Source organism: Solanum stenotomum, chromosome 5 (genome assembly GCF_019186545.1).
Source record: "Solanum stenotomum isolate F172 chromosome 5, ASM1918654v1, whole genome shotgun sequence".
NCBI classification, from domain to species: Eukaryota; Viridiplantae; Streptophyta; class Magnoliopsida; order Solanales; family Solanaceae; genus Solanum; species Solanum stenotomum.
Window position 1 is genome coordinate 3,365,809 of NC_064286.1, and position 19,296 is coordinate 3,385,104.

Genomic DNA, 19,296 nt, shown 5'->3' on the forward strand with positions numbered 1-19,296 from the left:
GAGAAGAAGGAAATAGAATTACAACAAATTTCTTTTTTTGTGCCATTTTACGTTAACAAGTTAACATCACTATGGTCAAGTTTCCAATGTGATTAACAATGAAAGTATAAGCTTAAAACTATATGGTTCGCACTGAATGTGGCATACTGGCTGTTCAAGTTATTATCGTATCTCATAAATTGAATTTGTAAACATTTTGAAATGTTGCAGGGGAATGAGTGTGATGGTGGTAAGTTCAGCTTGAGTGATATAAGCAATACCAAAGATACTGTAAATATTGGCAGCAGTGAGTTATCTCAGCAAAACAGGTCTTCCAGTAACGAAAACCAGCCAGAAAATGGCGGTTTCTCCACAACGTTAGAGGTTAGTTCTATGCAGCTTCTATATGTTTGGTCAAATACCTTTTAAATTAGACAGTATTGAAGGAAATAATGTCAGTGGTAGCTGACTTGTATTCTATCTTTAGCACAAGTCCACAAGTGAAGCCAATGCAAATGAAGATGTTAGCAATGATATACCTGAAACAGCAAAAGAGAACGCAGAGGGTGCATCCAATTGTCTGGTAAGGCTTTTGGTCTAGCATTCTTCGTTGAAAGTTTGTTCTGTTAAGATCTGTTCTGGTTTGTTGCCTTCTTTGTGTTGTGTTTCTGAGATGAATAATTTGTTAACTATCACTTTTCTCGTATCTCTTCCTGCAACTCAACATATACATCTTTTAATATTTGATAAACATGTACTTAACTAATAAAAAAGGAAGTTTCTAAATGGAAGTTAGAGACAGCTCATCACAAAAACGAGACAATCCTAGACAAAAATGCACTTTGGAGATGATAAAAAAGAAGCATTGGAAGAAGTGGTATACCACATTTGGAAAGCAAGGAAGAGGAAACAATTCAAAGGAACAAATATTCAACATGCTGATATAGTGAGGGATATTACACGTGAAATTGTAGTAAGGATAGAAATGTATAAGAATACCAAAAGAGCAATTAGATGTAGGAGTTTTTGGCACAAATTATGTAACTAGTTTGTTATTTTTGTTTGAGGCCACTACTAATCCTACTTAGAGGAGATTGAAGGGTGGTGCTCGTAGATTGTATATGGCTCTTTTGATAATAGAAATATTCACATTGGTTGCCAAAAATCCTAGACAATTTTGGAGGTAGGTGACCGCTGAGTATGGCTGAGAGAAAGAGGGTTGGTCCTCCAAACCTGGTTAACTAGCAGTCCACACAGGATAAGGCCGTTTCTAAGTATAAGTTGGATCTATAGATGATAGATAGCTCATCAAAAAAAGGAGTTTATCATAGACTGAATTTGGAGGTAGGTTTACCATAAGTATATATGTGAGAAAGAGTGTTGCTTCTCAGACCAGGTTAGCTGTCTACAAAGGATAGGCCTCTAAAGTTTAAACCATTGAATCTGACTTGGTGTAGTCAAAAGTTTGTCCACCTTTTTGCAGTCTCAATATTGTCTCGTCGGTTATGTGTTGCATGCACTCAATGCTCCCATGTATAATCTCATTCTGAAGTGATCAAACAAAATAAATTAAGATGTAAAACCTTCACAATCACGCATCACCTGCTTTTACCCATTCTACCAAAAGGAATTGTAGTCACTGTTTACACAACGGTTAAGATATATAAATTTATAAAGGATTGCATATAATTATGAAGCATATTTCACGTAGTTAACTTGTCTTATATATATCTACTGCCAAAGAGAAATGTGCTACTCAGCATTGAGTTGTCACTTCCTGGGTTCTTACATATTCTCGGTGTCCCTGTTGTATCGTCATTTAACTACTAGTTCCCTCTTACTTTCTTAGACTTGTAACAAATTCATATATTCGATATCATTACTTTTGATCTGAAATATGGTTACTATCTGTCATCCAGGAACCACTGCCAGATGTGATTGTTGCAAATGAAGAAAACAATGATGTTTCAAGTGAGGAGAGTTGAATGATAATGGACTTATTATTCAATAACTTTGAGAATGCATCGTGAAACAGCTCATGCTTTCAAGATCTCCCGTTCCAGGAGATCATCTCTCATGATAATGATTGTTATATGATTGAGGGAAAAACTATAAGTTTGTAATCTCGTGCTCTCTCTTGGTAACTCGAACAAGTTTAACCTTCAAATAACAACTGTCAGATTACAAAAATTTAGTGATGGATTCGTTTATGGTTAGCTCTTCTAGATTAAGCCTTACCTTTTTCTCCTAACTCGCAAACAACCTCTTCTAATTTCTTATCAAGATCTGGTGTCCTTTGCAAGTGTCGTCTTTTCTTTTGTGGTTATTTTCAACAGCAAAGAATGATCCTCCTTTTTTTTAAAGTAACGCTACTTTTAACTTGTCCCTCCTCATTAGTACTTCTCATTCTCTTAGACCTTTTTACCTCATCTTTTTTTAATAAAGAACCTAATGCTTGATCTTGATAAGTCTTAGAGCAATTCCCTATCCTTTTTCCCTTTCTATCTTGCACTTTCTTAGGACAAGATGTGTTGTCCTAACCGTTGGATATTTTAGTTGAAATTAGTTTTTCACCAATATATATACTTGAATTTTCTTCCATAGTTGAAACTAGTTTGACTTATTTTTAAAATGTTGGCAATTATTAGTACGAAGAACAATTTTTTGAAAATTAGGACGATAGAAATGGTAAAAGAAGCAACAACACAAGGGGCATGCTTAATTTTTCAGAAGTCGTCCATTTCATCAATGAAACTCAAGGATATATGGAAGCACGTGAAGAACTACAATAACAAGGCAAATGAAATATCACAACCCTACAAGGTTAATCAAGTTTATGTAATGGACAACACATCTTGTCCTATGAAAGTGTAAGACAGAAAGGGAAAAAGCATAGTGAATTGCTCTGAGACTTATCAAGATCAAGCAGTAGATTCTTTAATAAAAAAAGATGAGGCAAAAAGGTCTAAGAGAATGAGAAATACTAATGAGGAGGGACAAGTTAAAAGTAGCGGTACTTTAGAAAAAGAGGAGGATCATTCTTTGCTTTCGAAAATAACTACAGAAAGACCACAAAAGAAAAGACGATACCTGCAATGGATACCAGATCTTGATAAGAAATTAGACGAGGCTGTTTGCAAGTTAGGAGAAAAAGGCAGGAATTTTAAATACAAAGAAAAGTACCTACACTAAATTAGACTTGTTATTTATAATGCATCAAATCAAACATCGTATAAGAAATAATGTCACCAAAACTAATGTAAGCATTACTAATACTTCATATGTCAAAAAGTAAACGAAGCATCACACACCTTTTGTTGGTTAGGCCTCTACCATGATAAAAATTTTCGGAAGTCACCACAAAAATTTAGTGATTGATTCGTTTATGGTTAGCTCTTCTAGATTAAGCCTTACCTTTTTCTCCGAACTCGCAAACAACCTCGTCTAATTTCTTATCAAGATTTGGTGTCCATTGGAAGTGTCGTCATTTCTTTTGTGGTTATTTTCGATAGCAAAGATTAATCCTCCTCTTTTTCTAAAGTAACGCCAATTTTAACTTGTCCCTCCTTATTAGTACTTCTCATTCTCTTAGACCTTTTTGCCACATTTTTTTTAATTAAAGAACCTACTGTTTGATCTTGATAAGCCTCATAAAAATTCACTACGCTTTTTCCACTTCTATGTTGCACTTTCTTAAGACAAGATGTGTTGTCCTAACCGTTGGATATTTTAGTTGAAATTAGTTTTTCACCAATATATATACTTGAATTTTCTTCCATAGGTGTAATTAGTTTTGACTTATTTTATAAATATTGGCAATTATTAGTACGAGGAACAATTTTTTGAAAATTAGGACAATAGAAATGGTAAAAGGAGAAACAATACAAGGGGCATGTTAAATTTTTCAGAAGTCGTCCATTTCATCAATGAAACTCAAGGATGTATGGAAGTACGTGAAGAACTACAATAACAAGGCAAATGAAATATCACAACCCTACAAGGTTAATCAAGTTTATGTAATTGGCAACATATTTTGTCCTAAGCAACTGTAAGACAGAAAGGGAAAAAGCATAGTGAATTGCTCCGAGACTTATCAAGATCAAGCAGTAGGTTCTTTAATAGAAAAAGATGAAGCAAAAAGGTCTAAGAGAATGAAAAGTACTAATGAGGAGGGACAAGTTAAAAGTAGCGGTACTTTAGAAAAAGAGGAGGATCATTCTTTGCTTTCGAAAATAACTATAGAAAGAAGACAAAAGAAAAGACGACACTTGCAATGGACACCAGATCTTGATAAGAAATTAGACGAGGCTGTTGTCCATTGCAAGTGGCGTCTTTTCTTTTGTGGTTATTTTCGAACGAAAAGATTCATGCTCCTCTTTTTATAAAGTAACGCTACTTTTAACTTGTCCCTCCTCATTAGTACTTCACATTCTCTTAGACCTTTTTGCCTCATCTTTTTTTATTAAAGAACCTACTGCTTGATCTTGTTAAGTCTCAGAGCAATTCACTATGGTTTTTCCCTTTCTATCTTTCACTTTCTTAGGACAAGATGTGTTGTCCATTACATAAACTTGATTAACCTTGTAGTGTTGTGATATTTCATTTGCCTTGTTATTGTAGTTCTTCACGTGCTTCCATACATCCTTGAGTTTCATTGATGAAATGAAAGACTTCTGAAAAATTAAGTCCTTAAACCTCATACTCCACCTTTTCTTACCAATCTCACTACACACAAGACAAATAAATTCCCCACCACTCTCATTGTTCTTCGCATAATACTTTCTCAATCCACCATCTCACTCAAACAACTTTGTGAAAAAGTTAAAATTTTTCTCCCCCTTTTCCACTTCCATAACATCATCATCCTATCCTCATACATATTCTCCTCCTCATCATCAATACAGTACTTCAAATACTCTGATACCGCCTTCAACGTCTGTTCCTGAGCCCGCTTCCTAGTAACACTAGCCAATTCTTCAGCAGGTGGCAAATGGGAATGTGAATTAGGTTGTGCAGTGAAACTGAGCCAGTCGAATTTCGTGATCGAAGCCGATTCAGCAGGAGTTGGACAAATCCATTCAACATCAAAATCTATTATAACTTCCTTCAACCTTTTCGACTTTTGCTTATTTCGTTTCTAGAACTGAGTAGAACCGGAGGGTTTTAGACTCAATGGGGTTTGGGGATGGAGATTGGCGTGGACATGGAGTGGAGTTGGGGGGGACCTTGATGCCATAAAGAGTGGAGGTAGCGAACTTCTTATATTAGTCTCTGCTCATCATAACGATTCATTGGAAACATGACTTTTTGAACTATTTGAGCAAAAGAGTTGTTAAGAAAGAAAAAAGGAAAACAATTTAGGTCCAAACTTGCCTTCTTATTTTTTTGGTTTCCCCCTGTTGTTCAGAGAGCCCCAAATAAATTCTAATCTGTCCAAATTTACTCGGTGTCCCAATGCGGACTCCTGAACAATGGGTGGTAACCAAAAAAATTTAAATAAAAATATATATATAATTCTTTTAAAGAAAAATGATTAAAAAAATATTAGGGCCCGCTTTAAAGTTTGACTTTAGGCCTCTAATTTGTAATTATATGCATGTCAAGGTTACTATTTCATTAATTATGGATTACTAAGGATAATATATTAACCAATAGTTATTATTTTTAATAAAATTTAGCCCAAATTTTGTTTAAAGTTGAAACCATATAAATAAAATTGAAATTGAAGGAATATTCAATATTTTTGAAAAATCGAATTTGGAAAACAGAGCAGCCGAAATCCCCTTCTCAGTTCCCGTCAGGAAACCATTTTTCTTCACTGGAATCGTAGATTTCGCTCCAAACCCTTCATTTTCCGGCGATTCCCTTGCATTTTTACAGTAGCAACCAAAGCCCTTCTGCTCAAGTAGTAAAAAATGTCACGTTTTCCAATGAATCCTTATTATGAGCAGAGATTAATAGAAGAAGTTCGATACCTCCATTCTTTATGGCATCAAGTCCCCCTCCACCCCCATGTCCACCCCAATCTCCACCCCCAAACCCCAGTGAGTCTACAACCCTCCGGTTCTACTCAGTTTAAGAAACAAAATAAGCAGAAATCCAAAAGCCTGAAGGAAGCTTTAATAGATTCTAATGTTGGATGGGTTTTTCCATCTCCTTCTGAATCGTCTCCAGTCACTGAATCTGGCTGGCCCAGTTTCACTGCACAACCAAGTTTGCAACCCCATTTGCCCACTGCTGAAGAATTAGCTAGTGTTGCTGGGAACCGGGCTCAGCAACAGGGGTTGAAGGCGGTATCGGAGTATTTGAAGTACTCAGTTGATGATGATGATGAGGAGATGTATGAGGATGATGATGATATGGAAGTGGAAAAGGGGGAGAAAAATTTGAACTTTTCCACCAAGTTGTTTGAGGAGGATGGTGGGTTGAGAGAGTATTATGAGAAGAACAATGAGAGCGGTGGGGAATTTAGTTCTCTTGTGTGTAGTGGGGTTGGTAAGAAAGGGTGGAGTAAGAGGTTTAAGGATTGTATGGGTCTTGTTCTGCATTCGATCACTATATCGAACACGAGGCAGGCACATAGGGCTTATGGTCAGGTCATTTGTCGAATTCTTGGATGGGATATTAATAGGCTTCCATCCATTGTTTTGTCCGTAGGTGGTAAGCCTAGTGAATCTTCTGATAAACCGGTGGAGGCTCAAGTAATTTACTGTTATTTCATTGTATTTATCAAGGCATTGTCGTTATTGTTAAGTTTGTGTTATGTATTATAGAGATTAGTATTAAATGTGCCCTGAAAGAGTGGAACATATAGAGAATTCATATTGTCGACCTAGTTTGTTTGGGCAACTCATTGATTGCTTGTTTTGTCCGTCGAGAATGTTGGAAATTTTAAGAAAAATACTTCTGTTAGAATATGAATAGGTTTATACAATCCTATTATAATAGGAATAGGTTTATACAATCCTATAAGAATAGGAATATGTTTATACAATCCTATTAGTATAGGAATAGGAATAGACATAGAAATAAGAATACTAAATAGTATCCTACTTGGTAAAGGATTGTATTCTAGAGTCTATAAATAGGGTCTCAATGTAATAATTTAGACACAACATCAATTCAATAATATTCTTTTCCTATATTTCTCACATGGTATCAAAGCCTCTACGAACTTGGTAGAGAATTAAAGAGCTTCCGCTGCCGGCGGGTGGCACCTATATATGCTGCCTGTCTGGCTAATGATTATGTTAGCAAAAGTTAGGTCACCATGCATCATTCTAGTGACTACTTTCTTATATCTAATTTGTGTAGAACCGTGCCATCATTCCGGTGACTGTTTTTTCATATTTAATTTGTGTAGCACCGTGCCATTATTCTGGTGACTACCTTTTCATATCTAGTTTGTGTAGCACTGTGCCATCATTCCAGTGACTCCTTTTTCATATATAATTTGTGTAGCACCGTGCCATCCTTCCGGTGACTACCTTTTTTTGCATATCTGATTTGCGTAGCACCGTGCATCTCTCCGGACTACTTTTCATATTTAATTTGTGTAGTACCGTGGATTTTTTCAAACTATTTCTCATATCTGAGTAGCATAGCATCATGTGTCTTTTCAGTGACTCCTCATATTTGATTTGCATAGTTTCATTCGTCTTTCCGGTGACTCCTTAAATCTGATTTGCATAGGGTTGTGCCATCATTCCAACCCTACCCGTATAATTTTTCTTTTTCAGTAGGGTCGTGCCATCATTCCGACCCTACCCATATTATTTTTCTTTTTCAGTAAGGTCGTGCCATCATTCCGACCCTACCCATATTATTTCTCATTTTCAATGGGGTCGTTCCATCAATTCGAACTATCCTATATAATTTCTATTTTCTAGTTGGGTCGTCACATCATTCCGACCCTACCCATATAATTTTATTTCTTAGATTGTGACCACGTTTACCCATCAAATCTAATACTCCGGCATATGAGCATGTTTCGGGCAGTTTTTCGGTGACTTGTTTAATATCGACTGTCTATTGATTCCAACATGAACCATGTACTTTATACTAGATTTTGAGCACTTACAATGTTCGCTGCATTGTGAAGAAGTCTATATGGAGCAACCACCTAATTTTGTTGCTCAGGGGGAGTTTAGTAGCCTTGTATGTTGATTACATAAGTCACTATATGGTCTGAAACGGTCTTTGCAAGCTTGGTTTGGGAAGTTCCAACACTGTAATTTTATTACTCTGTGTTTTATCGGCATTATGCATCAAATTCAGTATTTCATGAGAAGATCAAACACATTGAAATTTATTGTCAATTTTGTGAAGTCGAGTGATCAACTCGCAGATGTCTTACCAAGCCCCTCATCGATCCTCGTGTTAATTACATTTGTAACAAGCTAGGTACATGAATTGTATGCACTAGCTTGAGGGGGAGTGTTAGAATATGAATAGGTTTATACAATCCTATTAGAATAGGAATAGGTTTATACAATCCTATAAGAATAGGAATAGGTTTATACAATCTTATTAGTATAGGAATAGGAATAGAAATAGAAATAGGAATACTAAATAGTATCCTACTTGGTAAAGGATTGTATTCTAGAGTCTATAAATAGGGTCTCAATGTAATAATGTAGACACAACAACAATTCAATAATATTATTTTCCTATATTTCTCACAACTTCATCATGAACACTTATATAGGGAATTCTCATAGCTTGAGGCGTGTCAAAAGACTATCCTTAGGTGTATCCTAGGATTCAACAAGCTCTTCTAGTATAAAATTAGGAGCACAAAAATTGACAAGGACTCAATTTGTGATAAACCCAACACAATCTACTATAGGAAGAAGAATTTTTCTATTAATATATTACCAATAAGGGTTACCTCTCGTGTGTAGTTTGCGAGCTATTGCATAGGAACAGAGTTTCTACTCAATGGGAACACAAAAGGTAGCGGTTGTGGTTTCCCCTGTCATAAAAATAAAATAAAAATATTACCACTAAGAAAAAAGGCTCCAATGGTCACAAAATTACTCATAATAAGAAACCCATTAGCCAGAAAGCCTTGTCTATTAGACTTAATGCCAATAAATTGGCTTCAATGGTAATATCATATTAATGACAATAATCATAGAGGAAAACCATGAAGGCATAAGCTCAACCATTCTAGTTTGCATTGATTTTGCCAAGCAAAGCAAAATACTATCTGTTCAAGTATTGTTGTCCCTTAAATTGTATGTCTTGATTTTTTGAAAATATGCAAATACCAAGAATCAAACAGGAAGTTGAGAGAGAATAGGAGAAAGCCCTAGGAAGTACATGAGATAGAGCCAGAATATATTTCATGAAATGAAGAGACAAAAAGAATTCTGTCTATTCTAGAAAAGTCAACTGTTTGTATTCACACCAAGTAATCATAAACGGAAATAGTATTCTGTTTGACTAGGGTCTATGTTCAGGTATTAGGCTCCGAACTTCAGACTTCAAGTTTGGCCAATTCGAATGACGGATCCAATAAAACATTGCAGGGGAATGAGGATGCTTGTGGTAAAGATTATTTGAGTGGTCTAAGCAATACAACAGATGCTGTAAATGTTGGCACTGATGAATTATCTCAGTAAAAATAGTCTTTTAGTAATGAAAACCAACAAGAAAATGGTGGTGGCTCCACAGTATTAGAGGTTACTTTTATGCAGTTTCTAGATGCTTGGTCTTATAAAGTATTGGATAAGATTATGTCAGTGGTAGCTGACTTGTATTCTTTCTTTAGCACATATCCCTAATTAAAGCCAATGCCAGCAATGAGATTCCTGAAACAGCAAAAGAGAACATAGAGGGTGCATCCAATTGTCCGGTAAGACTTTTGGTCGTTGAAAAGTGGTTCCATGAAAACCTACTTCTGGGTTACTTACCTTATTTAGTTTGTGTTTCTGAGATCAAACTTTCTCGAAGATCCACTGCTACCCCTCCTTTATCTCTTCCTCTCTCCAATGAAAAATTCCACTTTCATGTTCGTCTTAGACATGGTGTGTCTTCTTTCAGTCCTTTTCTGGCTTCTGCTGTGGTAAGTGGTAACTCATAATTCTTCGGTGCTTAGTGAAGAAGCTTTTTTAGGGAATTGGGGTTTTTGGGAAGGATTCTTTGAATGTTAGCAGAAATGAATATGAATCTGAGGTTGTGGATGATGAGTTAGGAGCTGAGAATGAGAATGAACTATCTATTTCTCCGGCGTCTTTCTCCGGTTGTCACTCATCAATCGGAGTAAAAACCCTCGCATTCCAACACATAATCTCACCATTTTTACTTTCCTTTGAAAAACTAGATCTCAACACAAAAATGATTCGAGTTGAGGTGTAAAAGAACCAGATCTGTAAGAAAACCTAGTTCTGGAACTAATGACAAAAGAGGTACAAATGACATGGTGGCTAACTATGGATTCAGAATGAAGAAAGAGAAAGGGATTTTAATGGAAACAAAAAGAGATTTAATGCTTTAAAAATTGTGAAGCGCGTGTAGTAAACACTGAAAAAAGTGAAGCGCGTGTAATACACACAGAGGATACTCATTTGGTTATCATGCCACATCAACATTTAGGGTGACATTTATTCAATTTTAAATAGTTTAGGGTTAATACGACCCTAGTTAAGTTTATGTCTGTCGCTAGGATTTCAGGTTTTTCGGAGGTACTTGTGCCTTATCCCAAGATATAAAATAAAAAATTGTGAACTACCACTTTACTGTGAGCAGTTCTTCCAGAAACTCTTATATATCTAGTGTTTAATATTTTATAAAATGTAGTTAACTATTTATATCTTAGAAGGTTTTCTAAATATAGGTTAGATCTGTGGATGAAAGATAGCTCGTCACTAAAAGGAATCAATCTTAAATAAGATTGTGAAGGTATGTTACCTGCGAGTATGGTTGTGACTTGTGAGAAAGAAGGTAGTTCTCCAACCTGTTTAGCCGTCTACAACTCCACACAGGATATACTTTTCTAAATATAAGTTAGACCTATAGATGATATATAGCTCATCATGAAAAAGGTGTCGATTTTAATTTCTAGACAAGATTGTGGAATGAGCTGGCCCATGATTATGATTGTGAGAGAGAGGGTTGTTTCTGGGAACCTAGTTACCTGTCCAAAAATCTAATGATGCCCCAAAATCACAAACACATTTGCCCACTCCTGAAGAATTGACCCATTTAGTCGTTAACGAGGCCCTTAGTCTCTGAAGGCTGTATCTGAATGTTTGAGTACTCAGACAATGCTTAGGATGATGTTACCGAGGTGGAAGAGGGGACACAAGATTATACTCCCTCCGTCCCATTTTATGTGGCACCATTTTTTTTTTGTCAGTTCCAAAAAGAATGTCACATTTCCTTATATGGTAAGTATTTAAAGGTACAATTCCTCTTTTACCCTTGTTGGTCCCACTTAATCTTAAAATAGTACTCCAATACATTTATGAGGAGAGAGAAAAGTGAGTCTACTTTTTAATATGACTATTTTTTGAAGGAGAAATTTGGTAAACATTTCAAAGTCTTAATTTATTTCTTAAACTCCGTGCCCGGTCAAATGTTGCCACATAAAATGGGATGGAGGGACTAACTTTTTATTGTTAAATTTTGTGGAGGATGCTGTGTTGTGATAGTATTGTGATGAGAACCGTGATAGTGGGGAATTTCGTTGTCTTGTGTGTTACTGTGTAAGAAAAGGTGGAGGAAGAGGTAGTAGGTTTGTGTTAGCATGATAGACAACTAAATGATTGTATATATTAATGTAATTATATAGTGATATAAATTAGCATGATCGTATACATTTGTTGTAGAATCATATGAATAAATATTGTGATAGAATAGCTGGAGGGATAGCAAATCAGATTTAAAGGGATTTAATGGCAGATTTGTATAGATAGAATAGTTGATCTTTAGGGATAGGAATGACGGATCTTTAGGGATGCGTAATCTTTATTTTCTCTATATAATGGAAAGACTCTCTCACTTTGAGAGTCATTCAGTTGAAAATTGACATGGTATTAGAGCCTTCTATTGGCTGTCTTATTTCATAGAGTCATCTGTGGTTCCTTTTAATTTTTTTTTGAAAATCTTGGTTTTTGGCTACCTCCTGTGAATTTTGTTCTTGGTCATTCTTGTTGCTTTCTTGAGTCTTTGTAGTTTTATAGCTATTCAAAAGCATGAATTCACATCACTTTGAATCCTTTAGTGTTCGTTTCACTGGAAAAAAATATTCTTCTTGGGAGTTTCAATTTCAGTTGTTTGTCACCGACAAAGAACTATGAGGCCATATAGATGGAAGCGATCATGCTCCTACTGATGCAACAAAGCTAGGTGAATGGAAGATTAAAGATGCTCGGGTGATGACATGGATTCTAGGGTCAACTGACCCTCTTATTGTTCTTAATCTCAGGCCGTACAAGACAACTAAGGCCATGTGGGATTACTTACAAAAGGTTTACAACCAAAATAATAGCGCAAGACGTTTTCAGTTGGAGTATGAAATTGCTAATTACTCTCAAGGAGGTCTTTCAGTTCAGGATTATTTTTTTGGATTTCAAAACTTATGGGCTGAATTTACAGATATTGTTTATGCCAAAATACCTACTGAATCCCTATCAGTAATTCAGGCAGTTCATGAGAAAAGCAAGCAAGACCATTTTTTGATAAAATTACGCTCCGACTTTGAGAGTGTTCGCTCTAACTTGATGAATCGTGACCCGTCTCCCTCTTTGGATGTTTGCTTTAGGGAATTACTTCGTGAAGAGCAATGTCTTGTCACACAAAATGTTTTTAAGAAAGAAAATGATGTCACTGTTGCATTTGTTGCTCAAGGTAAAGGAAAGGGCAGGGATATAAGTAGAACTCAATGCTATAGTTGCAAGGAATATGGTCATATTGCTAGCAATTGTAGCAAGAAGTTCTGTAATTATTGTAAACAACAAGGACATATTATCAAAGAGTGTCCCACGCGCCCTCAAAATCGTAGGATCAATGCTTTTCAAGCTAGGATAAATGGTTCCACTGATGATAACTCATCTTCAGGACAAGTTCTTACTCCTGAAATGGTACAACAAATGATCGTGTCAGCCTTTTCAGCATTGGGATTACAAGGTAATGATGTTACATCTAATTTTTGGATTGTTGATTCAGGCGCTTCCAATCATATGACCAACTCAACGAGCATCCTAAAAAATGTTCGTAAGTATCAAGGTCCATCACAAATACAGATTGCCAATGGTAGTAATTTACCCATTACCAAGGTTGGGGACATTACTCCAACTTTCAAGAATGTTTTTGTTTCACCAAAGCTCTCAACTAGTCTTATTTCAGTTGGACAATTGGTAGATAACAATTGTGATGTGAATTTTTCTCGTAATGGTTGTCTTGTGCAGGATCAGGTGTCGGGGACGATAATCGCGAAGGGGCCTAAAGTTGGACGATTGTTTCCTATACATTTTTCCATTCCTCCTGTTCTATCTTTTGCTTGTACTTCTACTGCTAGTAAAACTGAGGTTTGGCATAAGCGTCTAGGACATCCAAATTCTGTTGTGTTGTCTCATTTATCAAATTCTGGTTTATTGGGAAATAAAAATAAATTTTCAGTTGCTTCCATTGATTGTTCTACTTGTAAATTAGGCAAAAGTAAAACTCTTCCTTTTCCTAATTTTGGTAGTCGTGCTACAAAGTGTTTTGATGTCATTCATAGTGATGTTTGGGGCATTTCACCAATTATTTCTCATGCTCATTTCAAATACTTTGTGACATTCATAGATGATTATAGTCGGTTTACATGGGTGTATTTTCTTCGATCCAAATCTGAGGTATTTTCCATGTTCAAGACATTTTTGGCTTACATTGAGACTCAATTTTCTACATGCATCAAATTATTAAGATCTGATTCTGGTGGAGAATATATGTCTTATGAATTCAAAAAATTCTTGCGTGACAAAGGGATTGTCTCTCAACATTCTTGCCCATATGCACCACAACAAAATGGAGTTGCTGAACGAAAAAATTGGCATCTTTTAGATGTCACTCGTACTTTATTGATTGAGTCATCTGTACCATCTAAATATTGGGTGGAAGCTTTGTCTACTGCTGTCTATTTAATTAATAGATTGCCATCTAAAGTGCTAAATCTTGAGTCTCCATATTTTCGTCTTTATCACCAAAATCCTAACTATAGTGATTTTCATACATTTGGTTGTGTTTGTTTTGTGCATTTGCCTCATTTGCAACGCAATAAACTTTTTGTACAATCTACTAAATGTGCTTTTATGGGTTATAGTACTTCACAAAAAGGTTTTATTTGTTATGATCCATGTTCTCACAAATTTCGTATTTCTAGAAATGTTGTTTTCTTTGAGAATCAGTATTTCTTTCCTACGATTGTAGATTCATCTTTTGTTTCTCCTCTTCTTCTTACTTTTAAGGATTTATCATCTTCTTTTAAGAGGTTCAAACCTGGATATGTGTATGAACGACATCGGCCAACTTTACCCTATCCCGACGCTGATCCGCCGCCTGAAACTGCACCACAACTAGAATCTGAGAATTCTTTAAGATCTGGTCCTCTTGAGCCTACTCGGCGATCTACAAGAGTATCTCGTACTCCCAATTGGTATGACTTTTCCTCTACTTTATCCAACATATCTGTTTCATCTTGTTACTCACAAGCTTCCAAGCATGAATGTTGGCAGAAAGCAATGGAGGAAGAACTTTTGGCTCTTAAAGAAAATGACACATGGGACATTGTTTCATGTCCTTCAAATGTCCCCCCTATTGGATGTAAGTGGGTTTATTCAATCAAACTGCATTCTGATGGAACTCTTGATCGGTACAAAACCCGATTGGTTGTTCTTGGTAACAGACAAGAGTATGGGGTGGACTATGAGGAGACTTTTGCACCCGTATCCAAAATGACTACGGTACGAACTATTATTGCCATTGCTGCTTCACAAAACTGGTCTCTTTATCAAATGGATGTCAAAAATGCTTTTCTCCATGGTGATCTTAAAGAAGATATTTATATGAAACCTCCACTTGGTTTGTTCTCATCGCCTACATCAGATGTATGCAAGTGGAAGCGGTCTTTGTATGGATTAAAACAAGCTCCAAGAGGTTGGTTTGATAAGTTCCGGTCTACTTTGCTACAATTTTCTTTTGAGCAGAGCTAATATGACTCATCTTTGTTTCTTCGGAAAACATCTACAAGTTGTGTTCTTCTTTTGGTGTATGTAGATGACATTATTATCACAGGAACTGATTCTTCACTAATCACTTGCCTCCAACAGCAGCTTAAAGATTCTTTTCATATGAAAGATCTTGGTACTCTTACTTATGTTTTGGGTTTGGAAGTTCATAATGTTGCTTCAGGTGTATTTCTAAACCAACAAAAATATACTCAGGATCTGAGTTCTTTGGCTGGTCTTCAAGTTTCCTCCTCCGTAGATACCCCACTGGAAATGAATGTCAAGTATCGTTGTGAGGAAGGCGATCTTCTTCCTGATCCAACTATATTTCGACAATTAGTTGGGAGTCTAAATTACCTTACTATTACTCGGCCTGATATCTCTTTTGCAGTTCAACAAGTTAGTCAATTTATGCAAGCTCCCCGTCATCTCCACTTGGTGGCTGTTCGTCGCATCATTCGGTACCTTCTAGGAACATCTACTCGTGGATTGTTCTTTCCAAGTGGTTCTGATATTCGTCTTAATGCTTTTAGTGATTTTGATTGGGCGGGATGTCCTGATACTCGTCGTTCAGTCTCTGGTTGGTGCATGTTTCTTGGAGAGTCATAGATAACAAACACATTTTTTCATTTGCGAGTGAGAGCAAGAGAGATTTATATATATACATATAAATCTGCTATAAACTGACATTTTACAGATCTCTCACTCTCGTCAGCTATGGGTCTTTGGGATGCTTTGCTCAATTGGCTTCGAAGCCTCTTCTTTCAGCAGGAAATGAAGCTTTCTTTGATAGGGCTGCAGAATGCTGGAAAAACATCACTTGTAAATGTGATTGCTACTGGTGGATACAGTGAAGATATGATACCGACAGTGGGATTTAACATGCGGAAAGTGACTAAAGAAAATGTGACTATAAAGTTGTGGGACCTTGGAGGTCAACCCAGATTCCGCAGTATGTGGGAAAGATACTGTCGTGCAATTTCTGCTATAGTTTATGTTGTTGATGCTGCTGATCATGACAATGTTAGCATTTCAAGAAGTGAAATCCATGACCTGCTGAGCAAGCCATCGTTGAGTGGTATTCCATTGCTGGTATTGGGTAACAAGATTGACAAGCCTGGAGCCCTTTCCAAGCAAGCATTGACTGATCAGATGGACTTGAAATCTATAACAGATAGCGAGGTATGTTGCTATATGATATCATGCAAAAACTCCACTAATATTGACTCAGTCATTGATTGGCTTGTTAAGCATTCAAAATCAAAGAGTTGAGCCCTTTCTCCAGATCTACAAGTTAAAAGTTGTCAGGCTATTCCTTTTGTTGGTTTCTCCAGAGTCCAGAGTTTCTTGTATGTAAATTGTTTTCTCAATTGAAAGAATTGATACATGTATTATCCCAGCCTGCAAATTGTGTACCAATGTGTTTTATTGGGGAAGGACAACTTCTTTGATTTATTTGAAGAAACTAATTTATTATAATTTCTCTGTTTTAAAAATAAATAAATAAATAAATAAAATATCTTGGAAGAGTAAAAAGCAAGATCGTGTGTCAAAATCTTCAACAGAGGCTGAATATCGATCCATGTCTACTGCTTGCTCCGAGGTTGTATGGCTTCGTGGATTACTTGCTGAGATTGGATTTCCCCAATCTCATCCTACTCCTCTCCACGCTGACAATACAAGTGCTATTCAGATTGCTACTAATCCAGTTTTTCATGAGAGGACCAAACACATCGAAGTGGATTGTCATTATATAGGAGAAGTTGTAGATAAATGAGTCATTACTCTTCCACATGTGTCCAGTGATCTTCAAATAGCTGATGCGTTTACAAAATTCATGGCACGACAACGCCATCAGTTTCTAGTAGGCAAATTGATGCTTTTTGATCCACCAACATCAATTTGAGGGGGGATGTTAGCATGATAGACAACTAAATGATTGTATATATTAATGTAATTATATATTATATAATGATATAAATTAGCATGATCATATACATTTGTTGTAGAATCATATGAATAAATATTGTGATAGAATAGCTGATTTGGAGGGATAGCAAGGCAGATTTAGAGGGATTCAATGGCAGATTTGTATAGATAGAATAGTTGATCTTTAGGGATAGGAATGACGGATCTTTAGGGATGTGTAATCTTTATTTTCTCTATATAATGTGTTACAGAATATTGTATGATATTGTAAAGATATTCTCTTACCTTATATAGCTAGCTAATTCATATAAAGATGTGTAGGATATTTACTTACCTTTGATAGAACCTCTAGTGATTGTATATATACATGTACTTCTTAACATAGTGAAATACAAGTTCTTCTATTCCCATATTTCAAATAACATGGTATCAGAGCCAGACCATTGGCTTCGTCGGAGTTAGGCTTACTGCCTCACCAGACTCCGTTTTGGTCTAACTTTCTTGTCCTCTCCGACGTTTTCCTGCCTTTTCTGGCTTATACACTTTGTAGTGCTCTTGATCAGATCTGTTGAGATCATTCATTTTTGCTTCCGTTCTCTGATTGTTTCTCTGATCTGTAAGTGGTTATTTCTCTCAAAGGATCTACTATTTTGTGTTAGACTACTATTTTGATTTGGGTGAGCAGAATTTTAATTGAGGGATCAGATTAGTCCTTTGTTTGTTTGAGACCTGTTTGAGTCTTTTGTTTTTATTTGAGAAGATTCGTCCTTTCAAGTGAAGTGTTGGAGTTGATTCCCCGGTTGTCATCTTGTGTTTCATATTTGTTGGCTGATACTTGTTGGTTAGGGCTTCAATTTTGTGATAATTTTGTGATCTGTTTGAGTGATTTACTGGATTGTGTAGCTGTGTCCGGTAGACACCACCTAGTTTGGGTAATTTTGGAGGATTTTCTATCGATTTATTTTGATACAGTGAATATAATAGTTGGGAAAATGATGGCTTCTAGTCCATTAGCTGATAAAATGGTTTTGGTTTCAGCTAAAGAGTTCGCTAAATTCTCTTAATATTAGAAATCATTGAAGGAATCCACTTCATTTAATGCCTTCACTGAGTCGGATAAAACATGTCTTATCACCTCATCAAATAAATGGGTGATTGATTCGGGGGCCACAAATCACATAACAGGTAATCCCAATATTTTTTCTAGTTTTCGATCACACAAAGCATCCTCTCCCGTTACTATAGCTGACGGATCAACTTGTAACAGTGTTGGATTTGGGAATGTTAAACCAACCTCAACTATTACTCTGTCATCTGTACTAAGTCTACCAAAGTTGGCCTTCAATTTGATTTCTGTTAGCAAAGTTACAAGAGACCTTAACTGCTATATCTCGTTCTTTCCTGATCATTGTTTGTTTCGTGATCTTACGACAAATCAGGTTATTGGTAAAGGACATGTATCTGATGACCTCTACATCCTTGATGAAAGAGAGTCTCGGTCAGTTGCTTGCTCTAGTGTCATGTCTCCATTTGAAGCACATTGTCGATTGGGACATCCTTCTCTACCTCTATTGAAGAAGCTCTGCCCTCAATTCCAGAATATTCCATCATTGGAATGTGAGTCATGCCGGTTTGCAAAACACCATCGTCACTCAATTGGTCCAAGGGTTAATAAGCGAGCTGAGTCGGCATTCGAGTTAGTTCATTCTGATGTTTGGGGACCATGTCCTGTCGTCTCCAAAACTGGGAACAAGTATTTTGTCACTTTTGTGGATGACTTCTCTCGAATGACTTGGATTTATTTCGAAGTATTTACTCACTTTGGTGCCTTCTGTGCTGAAATCAAGACTCAATTCAATACTTCTGTGCGTATTCTGAGGAGTGATAATGCAAAAGAATACATGTCAGAATTATTTTTGTCCTACATGAGACAACACGGTATTCTCCATCAGTCTTCATGTGTTGATACACCCTCTCAAAATGGAGTTGCTGAGAGGAAGAATAGACATTTACTTGAGACAGCTCGGGCCCTATTATTCCAAATGAAGGTGCCTAAACAGTTTTGGGCCGATGCAGTCTCAACGGCTTGTTTTCTGATTAATCGCATGCCATCTACTGTGCTTAATGGTGATATGCCTTATAGTGTTCTTTTTCCAAACAAGGCATTATTTCC

The 19,296-nt window shown here is 36.3% G+C and overlaps 3 protein-coding genes across 3 annotated transcripts in view; 2 read left to right on the forward strand and 1 right to left on the reverse strand.

Moving 5' to 3' along the window:
• The window catches only part of LOC125865690 (peptide-N4-(N-acetyl-beta-glucosaminyl)asparagine amidase A-like), a 74,284-nt gene that overhangs the window by 29,544 nt on the left and 25,444 nt on the right, over positions 1–19,296 (reverse strand). The gene's annotated exons all lie outside the window — the stretch shown is intronic.
• Positions 1–19,296, forward strand: part of LOC125865333 (uncharacterized) — a 50,594-nt gene that overhangs the window by 26,529 nt on the left and 4,769 nt on the right. Inside the window, exons 8-9 of the mRNA XM_049545536.1 lie at positions 211–363; positions 467–562. Of these exons, the coding sequence (XP_049401493.1) occupies positions 211–363; positions 467–562 (249 nt within the window). The remainder of the gene's footprint in view (positions 1–210; positions 364–466; positions 563–19,296) is intronic.
• Positions 15,813–16,679, forward strand: LOC125865696 (ADP-ribosylation factor-like protein 8b). Its single transcript, XM_049545909.1, has one exon. It carries the CDS (start codon positions 15,912–15,914, stop codon positions 16,464–16,466), a length of 555 nt encoding a protein of 184 aa, XP_049401866.1. The 5' UTR covers positions 15,813–15,911; the 3' UTR covers positions 16,467–16,679.

Bases quoted from the DNA above. Each gene is read 5' to 3' on its own strand.
- LOC125865696 (XM_049545909.1), top strand. From the start codon at position 15,912: ATGGGTCTTTGGGATGCTTTGCTCAATTGGCTTCGAAGCCTCTTCTTT.